At 42.2% G+C, this 23,824-nt stretch overlaps 1 protein-coding gene across 19 annotated transcripts in view; it reads left to right on the top strand.

The window, feature by feature from the left end:
* LOC126478296 (RNA binding protein fox-1 homolog 3-like) overlaps nt 1-23,824 on the top strand; it is a 468,968-nt gene that overhangs the window by 181,655 nt on the left and 263,489 nt on the right. For 17 of the 19 annotated variants that reach the window (XR_007587441.1, XR_007587438.1, XR_007587439.1 and 14 more), the window contains one exon: nt 6,596-6,619. The exons of the other annotated variants lie outside the window; for them this stretch is intronic. Coding sequence is in view for 13 of the 17 variants with exons in the window: in XM_050103694.1 (XP_049959651.1) it covers nt 6,596-6,619 (24 nt within the window). In the remaining 4 variants the exon portion in view is untranslated. The remainder of the gene's footprint in view (nt 1-6,595; nt 6,620-23,824) is intronic. 19 annotated transcript variants of the gene reach the window in all.

Here is a 23,824-nt window from a genome sequence, read left to right as displayed (position 1 = left end):
CCTCCACTGCTGCGCGGTGTGGGACACTTACCAGATAGGATTGACGGAGTACATGGAAAAAGTACAAAAAAGGGCAGCACGTTTGCATTATCACGAAATAAGGGAGTGTGTGTCACTGAAATGATACAGGATTTAGGATGGAAATCATTTAAAAAAAGGCGTTTTTCGTCGCGGAGGAGTCTTAAAGAAATTGCAATCACCAACTTTCCCCTCCGAATGCAAAAATATTTTGCTGACGCCGACCTTCGTAGGGAGAAACGATCACGATGATAAAATAAGGGGAATCAGAGCTCGTGCGGAGATATATAGGTGTTCGTTCTTTCTGCGCGCTGTACGAGATTGGTACAGAGTATCGATGTAGATGAATTTCGATATATTAGTACTATACAACAGAGGTCGTCCCATTAAATGTAAACTGGCCAGTGACTACTTTCTTCAGTGCGAACTTTTCCAAATATGTCCGCTGTTTTATTTATTTTGGAAGTCTATAATAACTATGGGAAATAACGAAAATAAAACCAGTTCACTATCAAGCTGTGATGTCACACTGTAAGATGCGTAAAAATCTTTATTTTTTTTTAAATACCGAATAGTTACCTCAGAATCGAATGAGAGATACTGCACCGTAGAGAACACTGGCAAACCCCAAAGTTTTTAATTTTTTATGTGAAAAGTAGAAGTTTCACTGAGAAACTAACGACAGACACGGGTGCAGTTTTGCTTCGTCTACATCAGTTCTTTTGGCACATCGGATGAGTAAAAATTAATAAAAACAGCAGCACGCCACTTGCACGTCTCAATCTCGCGTCGCTTCGGTGCACCACCCGTGGCTACAAATGGACTTGGCACAGACCACGAATCGACGCGTTTGCGCCACGGCGCCTCTGTGTGAATTTCGCACGGAGTTTACGTTACGTGCTGAATGATTTCCTTACTGATACGTTTAACTGTAAATTACTTCCGTCTGCACATTTAAACTATTTTATTAATTTCTGGAGTCGGTAAACCTTGTTGGTCGATTGAAAGTTCAGTGACACACTTCCAATAATAGATCTCGCTTACAATCAATTTTCTCGTGACAATCAACGATCTTCTCAATAATGAAGCTCCCAAAAGTAGTGTATATCGAATACTAAAACTAAGAATTAAATTAACTATTACGTTCAAAGTCTCCCATTAAAATTTGCAGGGTCACATTTGGAGTGTAGGGTGATTGTAGGATTTTGGAACATATGTTGTGTTCGAACATTATGAATTACCTTGAAGAGAACAGTCTATTGACATAGACAACACGGATTTAGAAAACATCGTTCTTGTGAAACACAACTAGCTTTTTACTCACACTAAGTGTTGAGTGGTGTTGGTAGGAGATTTCAAATTGATTCCGTATTTCTAGATTTCCAGAAGGCTTTTGACACTGTACATCACAAGCGGCTTGTAGTCAAATTGCTTGCTTATGGAACATTGTCTCCGTTATGTGACTGGGTTTGTGATTTCCTGTTAGAGAGGTCACAGCTCGTAGTAATTGACGGAAAGCCATCGAGTAAAACAGAAGTGTTTTCTCCCTTTCTCCAAGGGAGTGTTATAGGCCCTTTGTTGTTCCTTATCTATATAAACGATTTATGAGACAATCTCAGAAGCCGTGTTAGGTTGTTTGCAGATGATGATGTCGTTTATCGTATAGTAGTCATCAGAAGTTCAAAACAGATTGCAGAACGACGTAGAAAAAGATATCTGTATGGTGCGAAAATTGGCAACTGACCCTAAATAATGAGGTCATTCACATGAACGGTAAGAGGAATCCTTTTAACTTCGGTTACACGATAGATCAGTCAAATGTAAACGCCGTAAATTCAAATACTTACGTAGGAAGTACAATTACGAACAACTTGTAAACAAGACATGTTGTGGGGAGGCGAACCGAAGACTACGTTGTATTTGCTGAACACTTACAAGATCCAACAGACCTACTAAAGAGACTGCCTACACTATGCGTCTCCCTCTTTTGGAGTACCGCTGCGCACTATGGGATCCTTACCAGATAGAATTAACGGAGTACATCGAGAAAGTTCAAAGAACAGCGACACATTTTGTATTATCGGGAAATAGAGGGGAGAATGTCACTGACATCATTTAGGATTTCGGGTGGACATCATAAAAACAAAGGCGTTTCTCGTTGCAGAGGAATCTTCTTGATATTTCAGTCACAAACTTCCTTCTCCGAATGCGAAAATACTTTGTTGACGCCGACCTACGTAGGGAGAAACGATCATCATTAAGAAAGAAGGGAAATCTGAACTCGCGAGGAAAGATATAGGTGTTTGTTTTTTCCGCACGCTATTCGAGATTGGAATAATAAAGAATTATTGTGAAGGTGGTTCGATGACTCCTCTGCTTGGCACTTAAGTGCGATTTGCAGAGTATCCTTGTAGATGAAGATGTAGTTGTAGTTTGTGGCACAGTTTATCAGTTTTGGCAATGACAGTTGCTTCAGCGAGTGATTTATTTTTTCGTAGATTCCATGGGAAATGCACTCAAGTGCGTAGGGCTGCATTTGTGATTGTGTTAATAATCAGCACGCTATGGGAATCCTAGGAATATGTTAGAATATGTAGCAGTAGTTAACAAAATAAGCCTTTCTGCCTGCTGCACATTAATTTTTTATTTCATTTATGCATCCAGATGAATTTCACCTTCTTAACAAGAAATCTTCAGTGCGTGTCCTGGAATGTGACATTTTTTCGCTGTCACATATTGGTTGTAGATTTAAAACATTTAATGCAAGTTTTTTTTCTATAATAAAATGAAAACATACCTACAGATTAGCGTTTAATCCATTATTTGAAAACCAAGCAGAATTCGTTCATGTGAAAACCGGTTTCACCGAAAACAAACATGACAAGGAAACAATTAGGTAGTATTCCAGAACGCCCAGTGAAGAAGCCTTGTTTAAAAGGTAAAACACGAGTAGGTGGATAAATAAAATATTAATTTGCAGGATGCAAAAGGTGTTGTTTTGTAAACTGCTCCATTTTATATACAACTGCTGCGAAAACCACCTTCACAAAAAAAACCTCGTTATTCTAGCAAGTTTTACAGAACGACAATTTTCACGCTTTTCGGAATATGTTAATACGAAAAAACCTGCTGGTTTTATCATTTGAAATTGTGTACGCACTTTTCAGCAACCTAACCATAATTGAAGGACGCATGAAAGTGCCCAAACACTGTAGGAAACAGGTGATTCGATTACGCTTAAATGTTCGTGCCGGATATAAAAACCCTGCTCGCTGGGAATTTTTACAGTCTGTGCTCTCTGAAAGTCGTTTGTTTGATACAGTGTTGTGGATGTTGTCGAATATTTATTTTGGTTGTTACCTTCATCAGATATTCCAATATGGGTGCAAACAACCTCGCAAATTACTTTTATTTTTGCCGTTTCGATTCTTATAATTGCCACACCCAAACCTTCTGTGGATATAAACAAAAAATTACAACAAAAATATCATTAATATATTCTAAATATATTACCGTATTAACCCAGATTTGTGTACTTGGATGTAAGCACAGCGAGATGTAATTTTGTACTGCAACCGTCGATAGAAGCATTTGACGTGCCATTTAGTTGGGGGGGGGGGGGGAGGAATCTATCGCAGTCCGTTAGACTAGTAGGTTTTCGTGTGCCAATTGTTCGTAAATTTGACTGAAAACCGCAGCTGTTCTGAAAGTGCCACTTGGTACACTGTTTGAACACGCAAAACAACGTGTTAAGTTCCATTTTCAACCTGTTACCAAATGAGTGAAAACAGTACAGTGCTTGAGAAATAAGACGCTGTAAAATATCTTTGCGATTAAGTTAAATTTTGTAAGCGGATTGTTTTTAGTCTACAATAGTAACCTGTAAAGCAGAATGACATAACATTCCAGGACACTCACTGATAATGCCCCGAAATGCGCTGTGTTATTAACTAGCAACATGCAAATTGATACCAATTATATCGCTGCTACGGAAAATGGCCGCTACAAGAAACTTTTTTTACAACTTCTATTGCATGCTGGAGACCGTAAGAAATAGAAGTGAGCTATAAATTTACTAAGGATAATCGTTATTATTTCAGAAAATGGCAGAAGAAAAGTTTCCTTCTTCGACGAACGCGGGGAAGGGTTGTTCTATGTGAATCTCATTTCATAACAAAACTTCATTGACCGGACTCCATCGGTGTTCAATATCTTCCAACAATGTGCTACATTAATTGTCTGCAGGGAGATGGCGTTGGGTATTATAGCTACCCGTCAGTTTAAAATGAAAGCTAGTTATCTCTTTCGGATTCATGGCGTAGAAGTTACTTACTGAGAATCTTACATGGCACTGTGAAGTAAATGGGAGGGGGGGGGGGGGGAGAGAGAGGGGGGGGGTAGGAAGTTCACCCCAGTCTGTGTTCGATTTGGGCGAATGACCAATAGCATCCATTTGCGAAGCGTTGTGGTTGAACTCGATTGGCTGGTCGGCAATCCGGATAACAGCATTCGCAGTCGTGACGGGCATTAAAAACGAGTAACGACATGTGGTATGCTGGACGAAGCGCAATTTCCTGTCTCGAATGAGCGTTTCTCTCGTAGTCCCTCCTACCCGCAGTCGTGGAGCAGCGAACGATGGGGGTTCCACGAATTTTACCGCTCAGTACTTGAAATGTTGTTAAAACAACCGACATGTCAGTTTTAAAATCACGTCTAGATTTCTTTTTTGTCATATTTCGCGCGCGCTTTGTGTGTGTGTGTGTGTGTGTGTGTGTGTGTGTGTGTGTGTGTACGCGCAATGCATTGCAGTTACTAGACAGAATCAGTAGTGGGTAACAAGAGCAGCGTGACTTTACCGGCGGATGTTCGTGGAGTATACCGAAGTAGATCGTGTTTCCACTTATAGTAGTTTTTTTTTTTTTTTTAGAGATTTATTTGAAATGTAACCAAAGAGAAGGTAGCTGTTAAGGGCAGAGTCAGTCTAATGTAATGTACAAAATACTCATGTTACGAAGAATAAAATATTCAACCGGTTTGGATTAAAACGTGACTTCTTCTGTTATAAAGAGTAATACGCATTTCGAGAAAATTAATGCGTTTTTAAGGACTACGTGCTAGACGAAACTGTGAGGTTGTGTTTGTTCCGTTTTCGTGAAAGCTTTTCCTTTGCTTTAGATTACACGTACGTTAAAGTACAACTGCCTCTTTTACGTGCTATAGAGCCGGATGTTGGAGTTGTCGTAGTGAAATCTCAAATTTTACTGAGCCCATCTTCCAGGACAACTTTTGCGTTTATCGGTGCTCTGTGGCATGAGAAAAATTCAGGAGTAGTTATGTGTGACAAGTCATTAATCGAATTACAGAATCTGAAAATCTAGGTGCCTCAGCGATTAGTGCCTTTTCCTTTGTCAGTAAGCTTATTTTCTTCTTGCTTGTAAATATAAATCAGTGCAGTTGGGTACTGATTACGGCTTTGCTGATAACTGAACTTTATAATTGTGTCCAAATATGTCGTAGGTGAAGAGAAACGTGGGACACATACTCCCTACTGAGGGCAAATTTCATGGAGCTTACATAATCTTGTTAGTCGTTCCGCTCTGTTATTTCGACTTTCCCGTTTAGTGACAGTAGTCACCCAATTGTTATATTTCTCAGGAAGGTATCAAGGCCAGTGCATGAATTAACATCACTGATACTACTATGAAGCAACCTGTATAGGATTAGCCTTTTTATTTTTATTTAATTTTTTTTTGTTTTGTTTTACTAGCCTTCAACTGGTTTCAAGGGACCTTCCACGATTTCACCCCATATGCCAACCCTGCTCTAGTAATTGTCTTCCACGTATTCCTTTTCACCCTGATTCTGTGGAGGACCGCCTCATTTCTTGTGTCATTAGTCCACTTAATTTCAGCATCCTTGTGCAGCACCACATGGGAAACCATGCTTTGATCCAGACGTACTTTCTCAGAAACCTTTTCCTCAAATTAAAGGATCTTGTAGTGAAGAATTCTCTGCCTTTGCTAGTCTGCTTCTTACATCGTAAGTCCTGCTATGTTCTGCCTCCAAGGTAGTATAACTTCTTCACTTCGCCCAGTATGTGGTTCCCAATTTAAGTTCATCGCAAATCTGTATCTTGCTACACCAAATTTCTTCCGTCTGTCTTCCGTTGTAATTCTTCCTCGCTTTCGTTGAGGATAGGTTGTCATCACCTAATCTTATCATCGATAACCATTCACGGTGAATTTTAATCCAGCTGCAGGATCTTTCTTTCATTTCCGTCATTGTTTGTGTGATGTCCAGGTTCAGAAGAAGAGAGGAAGGATGTAATCTTTCCCTTAGGCCCTATTTAATCTAAGTGTTTTTTTCTTGCTCTTCCGTTCTTGTTTCTGCCTCTGCCAGTTGCTACATTGCAGCTATCGTTACTATGTCGTAAGTCTGTTGCAAATATTTTTGTATTCATAATGAGATTCTGGTTTTTATTCTACGTTTAATTTTGTGCTCTTGGAATTAGTAATATCCACAAAAAATATTGTTGACGCTAGTCTAATGTGATTTTTTTTTTGTTTTTTTGTTTCAGGTAAGTGTTCCTCCACCCATCGACGTAAGTATGTGTTCCAATTCCATTGGAATGTTAGTCTGTGAAAGAGACTTGCAGTCACGATCCGATAATGCATGTATGCTTCAGAATGCACGATAGTTTGTCTTAGTAGCAATGTACAAAATATCTTGAAAGGTAAGCGCACCTAGAAGTCTCGTGCGTAACCTTAATCGCGAGACAGTTGTTCGCGCTCCATTAAAGAATTGCTTATTTAGACCCCTCCACTTGTGAAGTACATTTTTTAAAGAACGAAAGTGCCAGACTAGAAAACGAAATAGACTGTAGATAGCTCTGCCGGTGACGGACTACGGGTTGTTAATTCGCCCTACTTCTTTGTTAGTCGATGACTTGAAAGACGAGATTCATAACTAAGCCAGGTGAGCTAAGACGATGGACGCAGCTCCAGTTAAAATATTCTGTCGTATGAATGCATCTCTCCAGATCAGTCGACACCATAGAGGAAGAAAGACTAATAAAATTAATCCTTCTATTCTGTTCACAGATTCTAACTCGCATTAAAGTTCCTAGCAAATTGATACCATACTCAGACCGGTCAGCTAATTAATTGACAAGTTGTGGATCTTAATTACACATTTAATGCCGCTAAACTGTTTTTCCCAGGTCCGCAGAGGTATTGTCTGCAAAGAAGATCATCTGTTGGTGTGGATGGAATAATTTTGGCATTCGCCGTTTAAGTAATATAGAAAACGCCTAAGACGACGAAATCTAGCGGAGCTTCCAGGTCGTTATTTCGAATCGTCGTTGAAGCCATGTGATGGCGGAGACATTCTTTCCGTGTCTCCGGTTTTCTGGGAATCCACGCCAATTCGGACCAGCCAACGTGAAGGCAGGATTCTGGGCCGCTCCAGTCGGCCAGAACAGCAGGAACGCTTACACCTCCAGCGTCTGTTACGCTGGCTGCAAGGACCTTTCCGTACACAGCGGAATGCACTATTGTTCATCGGTCGAATCTTTAAGTACGAGGGTGGTTTGAAAAGTTCTCTGAATCACCACAAGACGCCAGGGTTAGCGCAACGAGTTGTTCACGTGATAGCCATTGGACTGTTGCCTGTAAACAAGTGCCGCGTCTGTGCGCTTGGAAGAGAGCTGTGGCGGTGATGTGGCTCTGTTGTTCCCGCGTAGTGGTTTGCGAAGATGGAAAAAATCGAAATTCGAGCAGTGATTAAGTACTTCGTAAAGAAAGGTGTGAAAGCAAAGGATGTTCATGCTGATTGCCAGAATATTCTTGGGGGGGGGGGGGGGGGGGGCTCTGCTGCTTCATATTCAACTTTTGCCAAGTGGACAGTTGAATTTAAATTCGGTCGGGAGAGCTTAGATGTTGATCCGCGCAGTGGTCGGCCAAAATGTGTCGCTACTCCAGAAATCATTGCAAAAGTGCACAAAATGCTCATGGAAGATCGCCAATTTGTGAGTGAGTGAAATTGCTCGCGCGTGCCAGATGCCATCTGAAAAAGAATATCATATTATAACTGAAGAATTAGAAATGAAAAAATTATGGGTGCCACGACTCTTGACGCTGGATCCAATACATGTGCCGTCGCTATGGCAAAATTACACGAACTGAGTTACGAAATGCTGCCACACCCGCCTTATTCACGTGATATGGCTTCGTCAAACTTCCGTCTCGTCCCAAAACTGAAAATTTTTCTTGGTGGACGAAGATTCACTTCAAACGAAGATTTAATAGCCGGAGTTGACAACTGTTTTGCAGGCCAGGAGGAAACGCATTTTCGAGATGTGATAAAGGCACTGGAACGTCGTTGCACCAAGTGCATTAATCTACAAGGAGACTATATTGAAAAATAAAAAAAATTCTTTGACGTAAGTACGTTTTTCTGTTCCGAGATATTTCCAAACCACCGTCGTAGCCCGGAGAGCAGCTCTCCAGCCTGAAGGAAACTCAGGAAACTCAGAGGCCAATTTTTCTGTGAGAATAATTTTCTCCGCAGCAACTTCCTCCACATTACCTGAGGCCAAATCAGCAAGTCAGTTAAACATTACACCACACAGAGAGGTTCAGCAGGAGCAACATTTTAATGTGTAACCGACACCTATACCGATCAAGGAATGCTTGCAAGGTAAACGACTAGCGACTCTCCAACGCATTCCTTTTCTGTTTCTAAAGATCTCAACATCGCGAGGTTTGTTGTACAGCAGTTATCGCAATTTTTTGGCAAGTGTTGTTTTCTACATCTACATTTATACTCCGCAAGCCACCCAACGGTGTGTGGCGGAAGGCACTCTACGTGCCACTGTCATTACCTCCCTTTCCTGTTCCAGTCGCGTATGGTTCGCGGGAAGAACGACTGTCTGAAAGCCTCCGTGCGCGCTCTAATCTCTCTAATTTTACATTCGTGATCTCCTCGGGAGGTATAAGTAGGGGGAAGCAATATATTCGATACCTCATCCAGAAACGCACCCTCTCGAAACCTGGCGAGCAATCTACACCGCGATGCAGAGCGCCTCTCTTGCAGAGTCTGCCACTTGAGTTTATTAAATATCTCCGTAACGCTATCACGGTTACCAAATAACCCTGTGATGAAACGCGCCGCTCTTCTTTGGATCTTCTCTATCTCCTCCGTCAAACCAATCTGGTACGGATCCCACACTGATGAGCAATACTCAAGTATAGGTCGAATGAGTGTTGTGTAAGCCACCTCCTTTGTTGATGGACTACATTTTCTAAGCACTCTCCCAATGAATCTCAACCTGGTACCCGCCTTACCAACAATTTGTTTTCCATTGGCTTGGTAGCAGCCTTGTGTTAGCCTGCGCGAGTTGCTCGTGATGTTTAGAATTACGAAGCATGCTACAGCTACGCTGGTTGCGTCTGTCTGCCGCTATGTTTGCATCGCGAGTTACGGACTCTGCATTCCGACATGTAGCGTATGTTGTCCGACCCTTTTACTGTGGCAGCATTCTTGACCCACGGCTAGCTTCTTTCGTTACAGTGATTCATGTTAATTAATTTTAGCGCTCTCTGTGGGGACTGGTTTTCATTCTCAAGACGTTATTGTGTCTGTGAACTAGTGTTTTTTTGACTTGCCCTACAGCAAGTCCATCGCTTGCACAGCTATTGCTATATTGTGAGTGATAGTTGAGGAGCTTGGGACAGGGCTACCTCTGATTTACGTATCCATTCGTAAACAGATGCATTATCAGACTGTACTGACATTAATTGGTCTCTAGCTTCTGTACTGTCCTCAGTTCCTTACAATGCGACGAAAACACCTGCTGTAGGAAACAAAACCCGACGCCTGGGACAGATGATCAGGTGATTGATCTTCTAGGGAAGAATGGTAGTTGTTACATCTCCAAAGGCAGTTTATTCCATCTTCCGATAATCTTTATTGATTCAAATTTTCGAAGGAGAGACGACAGAGACCCGTGCTACAGCTACTCACCCAACAACACAGGCTTAAAAACGTATACTTGTGTGGATGGCGACAAAGTTACACTTCACATGCGAGTTTTTCTATGGTTGTGACGTAACAGTTAACAGCTCACAGCGCTAGCATGTTTCGACCTAGTGCCACAAACGCAATGAAAACCACTCTCGCACTTGAGAGTATGCAGATACCGGAATAAGTTACTTTTTACGTTATTCATCTTCGTGTCTAACGATGAGAAGCTATATTGACACGGAATCAGATCGCAATATTTCTACCCATACGCAATCATTTAACTTGAAACATTCTGACATTGCTGTTATTAAAACCTTCCCATAGCGTATAGACTGTTGCATGAAATTTTGGCTGAACTACTGGATGTCTGTGACTTGCAGTCATGATATTTCGGCACAGACCTTTCTGGTCATTGTCAGGTGCATCCTGCGAGAATGCACTGAACTGCCCTATTTAAGGTCTCACCAGCACGTGCTTGGTGTAGTCATCTGTCAATGACAGCGACTTGTTACGTATGACCTGCTGTTCTGAATAGCCCCAGACACTTTCACTGGGATTAAGCGAGGCAGTCGAGGTACGGGAGGGTACCTGAGTATTCGTGAAGGTAGGACGTAGGCGCGCAGCAGATAGCTATTGGAAAATAGAAGTTTCCACAGCATACCCATCGTGAACATGTAGGAGGTTGGGGAACACTTGTTCACCAATAATGTTCAAATAAACACCCTGGCTCATATTCACGCTAACCAGAATGTGTAAGTCCAAGTCATAGCACAAAAAACACTTGCACGACTGAACTACACGCTTCGTCTCAAGCGAGTTAAACGTTTCATGTGGCGCCGCTGCACTCTATGCTTTGCTACATTTGAAAAGAGCAAAATTGGTACTCCTTGTCCCACACTACAATCAGCTACTGTTCCGTTTCTTTGGTCTAGTCACTGAAGACGTGTAGCTTTCTGTCGGTTTGAGTGATGGCATTTCAGGAATTACCAGACTCGTAACGTCTATAGCACGCAGTAGATTCCACGATGTTCGCTGGGCAACTGGTTGAGATGGACGTGCATACACTGGTAGCAGCAATTCCTGACGCATTTTAAACAGTGTCATTGACAGTACATGATTTTATTCTCCTATCTGTCAGTTAGGGTCTTTCTACGACCATTGTTCTTTGTGTGTTACATAGGTGCGAATGGTACACCATTCCATAAGGGTAAGTTGGACAGTCCCTGTTGATAGACCAACAATGGGGCAGCATCTTCCACGTTGTGGACATTGGTGCATCCACACACAATAGATTTTGTCTGCCGTTCCGTCACTTCTCCGAGTCATCCCATCTTAAGATGCCGTACCTGTGACGCAGCTGCTGGCTGCGACCATCGAATTTCTAATGATTTTGCCGGCCGGAAGCATTGACGAGCGGTTCCCACGAAGCGGCTGTGATTCGCAGCTGTTAGCAGCGCGTGAGGAAATGAGTTTCCCTATTCCCTTGCTCCCCCCAGGGGGCTTACGGTTCTTTCTTGAGTTCTTGCGTGACGCCCTGCGCCCTCCTACCCCACCGATCAAGGTGGCGCAGTGGTTAGCACATTGGACTCGTATTCGGGAGGACGACGGTTCAGTCCCACGTCCGGCCACCCTGATTTAGGTTTTCCGTGATTTCCCTAAATCGCTTCAGGTAAATGCTGGGATGGTTCCTTTGAAAAGGGCAGGCGTTTTTAATCCCCCTTTGGGGTTATATGGCCAATGCAGTGGCAAGGTGGCACCCATGGGGAGAGCCATTGATGAGGGTGGTGGTATGAAGGCGCTTCGCACATGAAGCGTATCAAGCTCCAAAAATGTGGCCATACTATAGTCGTCTCTTCGAGTGGTAACGGATAATTAAATGCTGCTTCTTATGACCCTGCAACCTGGCTACCCCCTAGGAAGAGGGCCAGTGCGGTCGGATTACCTGTTAATCAAAGCTGCTTCTGCTGTCCAGCTTGCAGCTCTTCATGCTTGTTGACCTTCTTGGCGACGCCCCAGTGTCAGAATGTGGCCCAGGGAGTGATTTTTTTTGTTTTTTTCTTCTATACGGACCTCAAACTGCAAAGTGATGAACTCCAGGCTAATCATTGTGGCTTTCGAGGGAGATAGCCTCCCAGAGAAGTTAAAGGTTATGTGCTGCAGATGTGACGTGACGCTGTATGTCACACCATCAATAAGGCGCTATAGGTGCTTACGTTTTGGGCATATGTCTTCCTGCTGTACGGCGGACGTTCTGTGGGGTGACTGTGGCCAGCCCCACCACGAGGAGAGCCCTGTGCTTCACTACCCGTGTGTGTAAATGGTCGCAACCGTCAGTCTCCATGCTAGCTGTATTGCCCAGCTTACGAGAAAGAAAAGGAAGAAGGGATTGTACATCGTACACTGAGACTTGTCAAAAATACAACTGACCGCACCAAGTGTGTGTATGATGCACGTTAGTTTTTGATACTAAAGGAGGCAGTTTAATTCTGTCTTATGTAATTTTAATGAAGGTAATTTTATTTACTTGATTTACCCTATCAAGGTAACGATGACTTTCATTTTTGCCTCTGCTACGTCCTTTCACCTTCCTACCTCTTCGTTACTCCAGTCCAGTCACTCTCTCCTTTCGCCCTCCCCTTCACCTCCTAAGCCCTTCCAGGAGCTGCTCCTGCTCCTCCCTGGCCAAAGTGCTTCCCCTTCTTCGGCGCCCACCGATGATGGAGTTCCCTCCCAGGAGCCATCACATCGGCGTCTCTCAGGCCGGAGGAGGAGGAGGAGGAGGAGGAGGAGGAGGAGGAGGAGGAGGAAGAAGAAGAAGAAGAAGAAGAAGAAACTCAATTCCCAGGAGAAAGGTCCCCCTGTGTACCCCCCAGAGATGCTATCATGCCCCTCGCAACTTGTGCTTGACATCTTACTTGTGGTTATTACCCATCATCGTTGGTCATAGGTTGTGAGCTGGCAACATGATTGGCTCCAGCCCATTTGCCTCTCATTTTGATACCTGCTCTGTGATAATTCAGTGGAACTATAATGGATACTACTGTCACCTTCCAGAGTTGCTGCCCTTTATTGCCTTTTATTCAGCAGCTTATGTCTTTCTCCAATAATGTCATTTTACTGATGTTCACTTGCTGCCTCTTTGTGGGTTCCAAGCCTTATGCTGGAACCGGATCAGCCCTCTAAGAAATTCTGGTGACATCTGCAGATTGGTCATTATAGATATTGTTAGTACATGGGTCGCAGTTTGTAACACATTGGAGGCAGTTGCCATTCAGGCCCATTTCGACTCTGCCGTCAAGGTTTGCAGCCCCTCTCTCCCCTGACAGACCGCCTACATTTGCTACCCTAACTGCCCTCCTTCAGCAACTGCACCCTCCCTTCCTCCTCGTTGGGGATTTTAATGCCCATTATCCTTTGTGGGGCAGTGCTTCATCGTCTAGTCTGGGGTCCTCATTGACCAATTTCTTGCAGACCTTTTCCAGTACCTTCTTGATGATGATTATGATGATGATTATGATGATGATGATTATGATGATGATGATTATGATGATGATGATGATGATTATTATGATGATGATGATGATTATGATGATGATTATGATTATGATGATGATTATGATTATGATTATGATGATTATGATTATGATTATGATGATTATGATTATGATTATGATGATTATGATGATGATTATGATTATGATGATTATGATTATGATTATGATGATTATAATGATGATGACGATTATGATGATGACGATTATGATGATGACGATTATGATGATGACGATTATGATGATGACGATTATGATGATGACGATTATGATGATGATGACGATTATGATGATGATGACGATTATGATGATGATGACGATTATGATGATGATGACGATTATGATGATGATGACGATTATGATGATGATGACGATTATGATGATGATGACGATTATGATGATGATGACGATTATGATTATGATGACGATTATGATTATGATGACGATTATGATTATGATGACGATTATGATTATGATGACGATTATGATTATGATTATGATGACGATTATGATTATGTTGATTATGATGACGATTATGATTATGTTGATGATGATTATGACGATTATGATGATGATGATGATGATTATGACGATTATGATGATGATGATGATGATTATGACGATTATGATGATGATGATGATGATTATGACGATTATGATGATGATGATGATGATTATGACGATTATGATGATGATGATGATGATTATGACGATTATGATGATGATTATGATTATGATTATGATGATGATGATTATGATTATGATGATTATGACGATGACGATTATGATTATGATGATTATGACGATTATGATTATGATGATTATGACGATTATGATTATGATGATTATGATTATGACGATTATGATTATGACGATTATGATTATGACGATTATGATTATGACGATTATGATTATGACGATTATGATTATGACGATTATGATTATGACGATTATGATTATGACGATTATGATTATGACGATTATGATTATGACGATTATGATTATGACGATTATGATTATGACGATTATGATTATGACGATTATGATTATGACGATTATGATTATGACGATTATGATTATGACGATTATGATTATGACGATTATGATTATGACGATTATGATTATGACGATTATGATTATGACGATTATGATTATGACGATTATGATTATGACGATTATGATTATGACGATTATGATTATGATTATGATGATTATGATTATGATGATTATGATTATGATTATGATGATTATGATTATGATGATTATGATTATGATGATTATGATTATGATTATGATGATTATGATTATGATTATGATTATGATTATGATGATTATGATTATGATTATGATGATTATGATTATGATTATGATGATTATGATTATGATTATGATGATTATGATTATGATGATTATGATTATGATGATTATGATTATGATGATTATGATGATTATGATTATGATGATGATGATTATGATTATGACGATTATGATTATGACGATTATGATTATGACGATTATGATTATGACGATTATGATTATGACGATTATGATTATGACGATTATGATTATGACGATTATGATTATGACGATTATGATTATGACGATTATGATTATGATGATTATGATTATGATGATTATGATGATTATGATTATGATGATTATGATTATGATGATTATGATTATGATGATTATGATTATGATGATTATGATTATGATGATTATGATTATGATGATTATGATTATGATGATTATGATTATGATGATTATGATGATGATGATTATGATGATGATGATTATGATGATGATGATTATGATGATGATGATTATGATGATTATGATTCCCTTACTCAGTGCTGCATGTGGCACTTGGTCTGCCATTGATCTTCCAATCTCTTCCCCACACCTTCCATCCTTACACTGGTCGCCACACAATGACCTTTGTGATAGTGACCATTTCCTGTTGAGTCTCTTGTTCCCTTCCCACCTCTTGATGACCAGGTTTCCTTGCTGGGCTTTTCATCGTGCAGATTAGCACCTGTACACGTGCCAGGTCGTGTCAGTCAGAGAAAATGGGTGCGTTGGGAATGCTTTGACGCCTCTAGGTTCTTCTGCCCTACATCACGGATGTAGGTTACACTCCACACCCTCCAAGATTATAAGCAAGGGTCTGGCCCTTCCAGATAGCCTTTGTACAGATCCATTATTTCTCACTGAACACCTCACGACCCATTTTACGATGCCATCGGCGCCAGCCTCTTATCCAGCTGCCTTCCTTCTCCAGAAACAGTGGGCTGGAACAGTCTAGATGGAATCGTGCAGTGAGCATTCTACTGGAAAGAACCTTCTTCTGGCCCGCTCAACTTCCCGCAATTCAGCTCCTGGCCCTGATTTCATTGATAACCAGTTGCTTCAACACCTCAGTCTTCCAAACGCAGTATCTCCCCCACGTGTTTAACTGTATTTGGCTCCAAGGGATTTTCCCCCCGTCAGTGGAAACTGCAGTTTGGCAGGCCTTCTCTCAGCGCTGCGGTCTTTGTGAGGCCTATGACACAGTTTGGTGTCATCACAACCTCCTTACTCTCCATGAAGGGTGTCTTTGGGACCCCCCTCTACTTTTATTCGCCTGTTCCTGTCCCACCAGTCATTCGGAGTCCAGATTGGCACTCTTCCCAGTTCTCTGCGGACCCAGGAGAATGGCTTTCCACAGAGCTCCACATAAAGTGTCCTTTTTCTTATTGCTGTTAATGGACCTGTGTCCTTTCCCGGACCGTTGTTCACCCCTGCTCTGTATGTGGGTGATTTCTGTATTTAGGCTAGCTCCCAATTGGTGGCCTCTGTGGAAGGACGGCTCCAGGATGCCATCCATCATTGACACTCTTTTCAGTTCCCTCCCCTTACGTTGAGGGTGGTGCGTTTGTGTCGCCTACTACGGTCCACCCTCGTATGGAGCTCTACGTTGACGCAAAACACCTGACTTTCGTCCTCCAGTTTCATTTCTTGGTTGCCCCCATGTTCGTCATCTGAAGGTTGGCTGTCTCTGTAAACTCAGTGTCCTTTGCTTCCTTGCCCACACCTCTTGCGGCACAGATCATTCGACCCTTTTACCAGGTGTTAGTTTTGTCTCGCCTGAACTATGGTTGGCAAATTTATGGATCAGCTGCCCTATCCACACCGCTTCTGGATCCGGTTCACCATCGTGGTACCTGTAAAGCCATTGGTGCTTTTCGCACTAGCCATGTGAGCAGTCTTCTGGGTGACGCTAGGATCTTTCTATTCCGTAGTCCTGATTTCCTGCGACAACACTATTTGCTCTTCCCCTGCTCACCCTTCCTACTATTCGCTCTACCCCTGCTCACTCTTCTTATTCTGTTCTTCTCATGGCTTCAGGCCACTGCTCGTCATCAAGTGGTTTTACTGGTTGGGCTTTTCGCTTCTTTCTGCAGTGACTTCCGCCTCCCGTCCCTTCCCCTCTTCCTCACCCAAGCACACACTCCTCTCCCCCTCGACCATGAATTCGGATGGATCTCTTCCTGGGACTAAAAGCCTCTGTCGCTCCAGTGGTATTCCATTGTTCGTTTCGACTGCTCGTACGGGAGTTTCAGGATGCCACTGTTTTTTACCTCTGATCATCTTGGTGACGCTGCTTGTTCGGTTGATTTCCTTTCGGTTCGTGGCAACATAGGTATGCCGGGTAATGAACTTCCTGAATTTGCGACCTTATATAAAATCGCTGTTTGGTCAATTGGGGAGTGACTGTTAGTAGACTACCTCGTTATGTAATAAACTTTGCGCCATGGAGGAGACGCCCTCCATGTACTGTTCTTCTCTCTGCCTCACTCCCTACCGTGCTCTGCAGTCTTCGGATTGGCCATGCTAGATTGACCCATAGGTGGTTTTTTTAATTATTGTTTATTTGCAATGAGCCCCCCCCCCCTTTTTTTTCATGCGTGGCTCCGCTCACGGTGATCCACATATTGCTGGACTACCCGCACGTTTGGCCCTTCGCACTAAATATGCCCTCCCATCTTCTTGATCTCGCGTGGTTACACCTGTCCTCGGTTTTCTCCGCGAACGCGGCTTGTATCTTCAGGTCTAAGCCCTTGAATTTTCCTTTGGAATTTGAGTCCCTCAGTTAGCGTAGACGTTGGTTGTACAGGCCTAGCTCTAGTCTCCACACCAGCCACGTTCTTCCCGGTTTTTCGGTATATTTTGTCTGATCTGTTCTGCTGTTTTGTACCCTATTTTATTGTGTTCTTCCCCTTGTTTTGTTCGCGTTGTATCGTGATAATATATTGTGGGTGTCGGGACGAATCAGTGGCGCTGTTGGTGTCACACTGCGCGTAGCGTTTCTGGGGCTGCTCACCCCGTTTCCACACACTCCCTCCTGGTTTTTTTTTTCCCCTCTTCCTGCTGCCCTGACGCAACTTCTCCCTCTGCTTGCACGTTATCCCTTCCCCTTGACTGGACTTTACTCCGTGTCTCGTCTCTTCCTTGATTTCTGTCATCCTAGCTCGCTGTTTGGTTCGCTCCCCCACAAATCAACCAACATCTATTTCCTTGCTGTAGAGAAATACTATATGTAAATGAAGCAGAGCTACAGCAACTTCTGGAATTACTTTTTCGATACAGGTTTCCCCTTTCTGTTAAAAAATAGAAAACACTTCGTCAGAATTGCATGTTTTCGTCAGTCTACAAGGTGAGTCATTTAAGAAGTGTATTTCGTGAACGGTTCTATATATCGAAACGAGGTTTTCGGCAAATCATAATACGCTAAGGAGCACGTACTTTTTTCAGTGATACTCGTAAATCCTGCATCGATAGAAAAATTGAAGCAAGTTCAGTTTTTAAATAAAATTACATACTTTTTCCAGCGGCCCCCGAGAGTGCTTGAAAAGACGAATGCGTCGCAAAGGAGTGTGAGAAATAATTTTAAAATTTAAAGAGAAGTCGGCTGGAACAGAATAACTGACAACTGTGACGTCTATCGGCAGGTAATTTCTGCTTCGCCAGTCCTTGCACGCAGACATCTACGCCAGTGAGCCGCTAGACTAGTTTCCTTTATACGCCGAATGTCGAAGAAACGTTGCCGAGACGGTACAGCGGTATAGGGATGTCTGTCGTGATGGTCGCGCCAGGCGCTTACACGAATTATTTGGTCACTAGTGCGAACAGGCACGATTCATCGTCAGAGGTCGAGGAAGAAAATTGCACATGACAGAGCACATGAAGGAGCTGTTGTGGCGGCGACGCTTATGAATTCGCATAAATGGCACAAGGCGTATGGCCAGAGAATGTCGGATCAGCCAGGCGAGTGTCGTTCGCATCTTGCAACGACATGAGTTCTACTCTTATCGTTTCTACCAGCCACTCGGAGGACGTGATTTCGAGCGTCGCACAGAATGTCCGCTTGCTCTGCAACATCTGATAGGCGACACTACGTTTTTCCATCGTGTGCTGTTTACCGACGGAGCAACGTTTACGAACCACGATAATATAAATTTACGCAAAATATACTACTGGTCAACTGAAAATCCACACTGGCGTTGTGAGGTAAACACCAGTGACCGTGGGGCGTAAATGTATGGTGCAGCATCATAAGAAATTTCATTGTGGGATCTTACCTTCAAAATAGGAAATGTGAATGCACACTTTCTTATGAACGTCGTATCTGTTCTTCTAGAAGCGATTCCACTATGTACGCGGCAGTGCATGCTGTTCCAACACAACGGCTGCCAAACTCAATCAACTATGTTGCAACGCAAATACTGAATGAGAAGTTTCCTTACCATTGGATAGGATGGAATGCTGCAATAGTGTGCCGGCTGGGTCCCCTGATGCGACTTCTCTTGATTTCTTTCTGTAGAGAGCATTGAAAGATGTACTCCTATGAAGCTCTACTTATGCCAGACGATACGTGTCGTCGAATCGAGACGGCATGCGACGGAATCCAAAGTACAGACTGATTACAATTAAACTTTCGCTACTTCAGCCAGTTTAGATGGAAAACGTATACCGTGAGCGTACCAGCGTTATAGGAACGATGTTCAGACTATGCGCTGCGAGATTTGCATTGTTTGTTGTGTTAGTGTCATGACTTGCCATTAAGCGCCGGTGCTGGTACGGCGACTTACAGTTGAAAGCCAAGCACCATTGTGCATTACAGGTGCAGACAGTCGACACGTGTGTGGACAAGGTGAGCAGAGCTTTTACTCGTAAACCTGTTTTATCAAAGCAGCAATTGTGCTACTGCTCTTCACGCGTATAGACGCGTCAAAGGAATACGAAGATGTCCTCTTTCCGCGCTGGCGTTGAAGAACTTGATTCGGAAGTTGGTATTAATTGGCGATTTGGGAATTGCTCCTGAGAAAGGACGGTGGCCAATTGAGCCACAAATTGTTAAATTTACTACATGCTGGATGCAATGTGCTATCTTCAAACAGTGCACGAGTTGTGTCACGCCAGCTGAACATCGATGTTCTACGAGAGATGTTTCGGGTAGCGGTACTGTAATCTCTAGTGCAGGTCTAAGCTGTGGTGGATGCAGATCGTCGTCACACTGAGAAACGTATGCAACAAGGAAAGTAAACATGGTACGCAATCCGCAAATGTTACCCTCTCATGTGGTAACTAAAATGTTTCTTCCAATGGTTTGTTGCTTATTTCTCTTCCATGTGACCTTAAAATGTGTCCAAGTTTTATTTTCCTACGATCACTCGTTTTCCCCCTATCAAGTAGCGGAAGTTTAATTATAAGCAGCCAGCACTGTCATCTGTTCAACTTTCCCTCACGGCGATCGCAAATGTCGCTTGCAGTTGGTAAAAAATATTGGCGCATGCGTAAGTATAACGTAAAGCTACGTTTCGTTAAGAGGTATATGTGTTTTACGGCTGACAAGTCGTCAGTCATTCCAAATAACATATTTAATTTGAGGTGTATTCCGTCCAATTAAAATTTCAAGTACTACGTACAGGTGTTTTGCCTTTAAGAAACATTCAGGTCACTCCAGGCAGACAGATTAGGTTCAGATCTAAGAAAATTAATATATTAGTTTCTTTTTTCCGTGAATAGGGCTATTTATCATTATGAAGTATGAACGACCGACTTTTCTGTTTCGGCTTTGAGAGTAAGCGGCGACAGGGAGAGTTTAAATGGAAAACCGCCTGACAAATCTGAGGTTAAAATTTAAAAAAAAAAAGCTGCTGTTCAGCAACAGCGAATGTGAATGAATGGTTCGAGAAAATCAGACAACTAGTTGCATGTATAAAGGTTTATTACCAACCCTTGAGCATGATTACGCCAATTGTAATAATGTCTCCTTCAGGAGTACATGGGCACGTAAAGTCACATAATGGCGATGACAAATTTCAGAGCAAATGTCAAGTAAAGCAACATGTGTGACCAGCAGCAAAACCAATTAAAATCCCCTGCAAAACATTCCCATTGGAGCTGGGCTAAGTGTAAAAGTCTTTGCGTTAAAATGTACGTGGCAGCTTTAGTTTCCACAAAAACGTGGAAACGTAAACACGTTTGGAACAGTTATCTACACCCCCATCTGGTGCGCCAGAAACTAGCATTTGCCTTAGTTCGCTATACAAAAATCATAGCGGACAGACTGTCTTCTTACAGAAAATAAGGCTTTATCTTAATCGCACAGGCCTGTCTTGCTACTTATAACAAAGGAGCCTGGCACGAGAGTTCTGCTTGGAGGTGTTTACATTACAGTAGCAGACTCTGTCCGCATTTCTTTCCAAGTTTAGTAAATTCCTGGGATTCTTTTGCTAAATATTTCAACCCCAATATTAACAAGCATTGTAATTGTCTTTCCAAGAGCTATTGGCTAAAGTTATGAAAAGTATACGGCCCAATCAAAAACCTTGTTTCAGTGTCTCGGTTAGTACCAGAGTTTAGAGAATTATCCAAAAAAGCATTACCTCGGCATTCTATAAACTGCGCAAACCTCATTTCGATATCTGAAACCGTGAACGAAATCAAAGGGGCGTTGTCTTCCATGACTTACCTCTGTAATCTACATCTACGTTATTACTCTGTTATTCACAATAAAGTGCCTGGCAGAGGGTTAAATGAACCACATTTAAGCTGTCTCTCTACCGTTCCATTCTCGCGCGCGGGAAAAACGAGCACTTAAATTTTTCGGTGCGAGCCCTGGTTTCTCTTACTTTATCGTGATGATAATTCCTCCCTTTGTAGGTGGATGCCAGCAGAATGTTTTTGCAATCGGGGGAGGAAACTGGTGATTTAAATTTCATGAGAAGATCCCGTCGCAACGAAAACTCCTTTGTTTTAATGATTGCCACTCCAATTCAAGTATCGTGTTTGTGGCACAATCGCTCATACTTGGCGATAATACAAAACGAGCTGCCCTTCTTTGAACTATTTCGATGTCATCAGTCAGTCCCACCTGATGCGGATCCCACAACGCACAGCAGTACTACAGAATAGGACGAAAAAGCGTGGTGTACGCAGTCTTTTTGTAGACCTATTGCACCTTCTAAGTGTTCTGCCAACGACTCGCAGTCTTTGGTTTGCTCTACCCACAACATTATCTATGCGATCGTTGCAATCTAGGTTATTTGTAATTGTAATTCCTAAGTATCTAGTTGGATTTACAGCCTTCAGATATGTGTAACTTACCACGTAATCGAAATTTAGCGGATTACTTTCAGTAGTCTCGTGAATACCTCCACGCTTTCCTTTATTCAGGGTCAATTGCCACATCTCGCGCCATGCAGATATGTTATCTAAATCATTTTACAATTTATTTTGGTCATCTGATAACTTAACAATACGGTAAACGACAGCATCATCTGCAAACGATCTAAGAGGGCTACTCAGATTGTCTTCTATGTCGTTAATATAGGGTCTATAACGCTACTTTGGGGAACGCCGGATATTACTTCTGTTTTACTCGATGACTTTTCGTCTATTTCTAGGATCTGTGACCTATCTGACAGGAAATTCAGAAAATGACATCCAGTCATACAACTGAGACGATATTCCATAGGCACGCAGTTTGGTTAGAAGACGCTTGTGATGAACGGTGTCGAAAGCCTTCTGGAAATGTAACAATATGGAATCAATTTGACACCCCCTTTCGATAGCACCCATTACTCCGTGAGTATAAAGAGCTAGTTGTGTTTCACAAGAACGATATTTTCTGAATCTGTGTTGACTGTGTGTCAGTAAATCGTTTTCTTCGAGGTACTTCATAGTGTTCGAACACAGTGTATGTTTAAAAACCCTACTTAAAAATCGACGTTAGTGATATGGGCCTGCAATTCAGTGGATTACTCCTACTGCTGACGAGCAATTTTCCAGTCCTTAGGTACGGATATTTCTGTGAGCGAGCGGTCGTATATAATTGCTAAATATGAAGCTATTGTATCTGCACATTCTGAAAGGAACCTGGCTGGTATACAGTCTGGACAGGACGCCTTGCCTTTATTTAGTGAGTTCAGCTGCTTTGCTACACCGAGGATTAAAACAAAAAAAAGTGTGTGAAATCTTATGGGACTTAACTGCTAAGGTCATCAGTCCCTAAGCTTACACACTACTTAACGTAAATTATCCTAAGGACACACTCACTCACTCACTCACTCACACACACACACACACACACACACACACACACACACACACACACACACACAGAGGATATCTATTTCTATGTTTCTCATCTTGGAAGTTGTTCTTGATTGGAATTCAGGAATATTTACTTCGTCTTCTTTGGTGAAGGAGTTTCGGAAAACAGTGTTTAATAACTCTGCTTTAGTGGCACTGTCTTGAGTGACTTCACCGTTGTTATCGGGCAGTGAAGGTGTTGATTGCGTTTGCCACTGGTGTGCTTTATGTATGACAAGACTCTCTTTGGGTTTGCTGCCAGATTCCGAGATAGAGTTTCGTTGTGGAAATTATTAAAAGCATCTCGAAGTACGCGCTAGATTTCGAACTTTTGCAAAACTTTGCCAATCTTGGGGATTTTGCGTTCTTTTAAATTTGGCATGCTTTTTTCGTTGCTTCTGCAACAGCCATCTGACCCGTTTTGTGTAATCTCTCAATTGCCGTCGATATTCTCTCTGAAATCATTCCACATCTTTTCTACGCTTACATGATCAGATCTGAAGGAGTGGAGACTCTTATAAAGGCGTTAAGAGCATTTTTATCAGCTTTTTAGAATAGATACTCTTTGCGTTTCCTTTTGATGTTTGTAGGTT

The sequence above is a fragment of the Schistocerca serialis genome, chromosome 1 (assembly GCF_023864345.2).
Source record: "Schistocerca serialis cubense isolate TAMUIC-IGC-003099 chromosome 1, iqSchSeri2.2, whole genome shotgun sequence".
NCBI classification, from domain to species: Eukaryota; Metazoa; Arthropoda; class Insecta; order Orthoptera; family Acrididae; genus Schistocerca; species Schistocerca serialis.
Note: the sequence above shows the minus strand (reverse complement) of the source record. Positions and strands in the feature narration are given on the sequence as shown.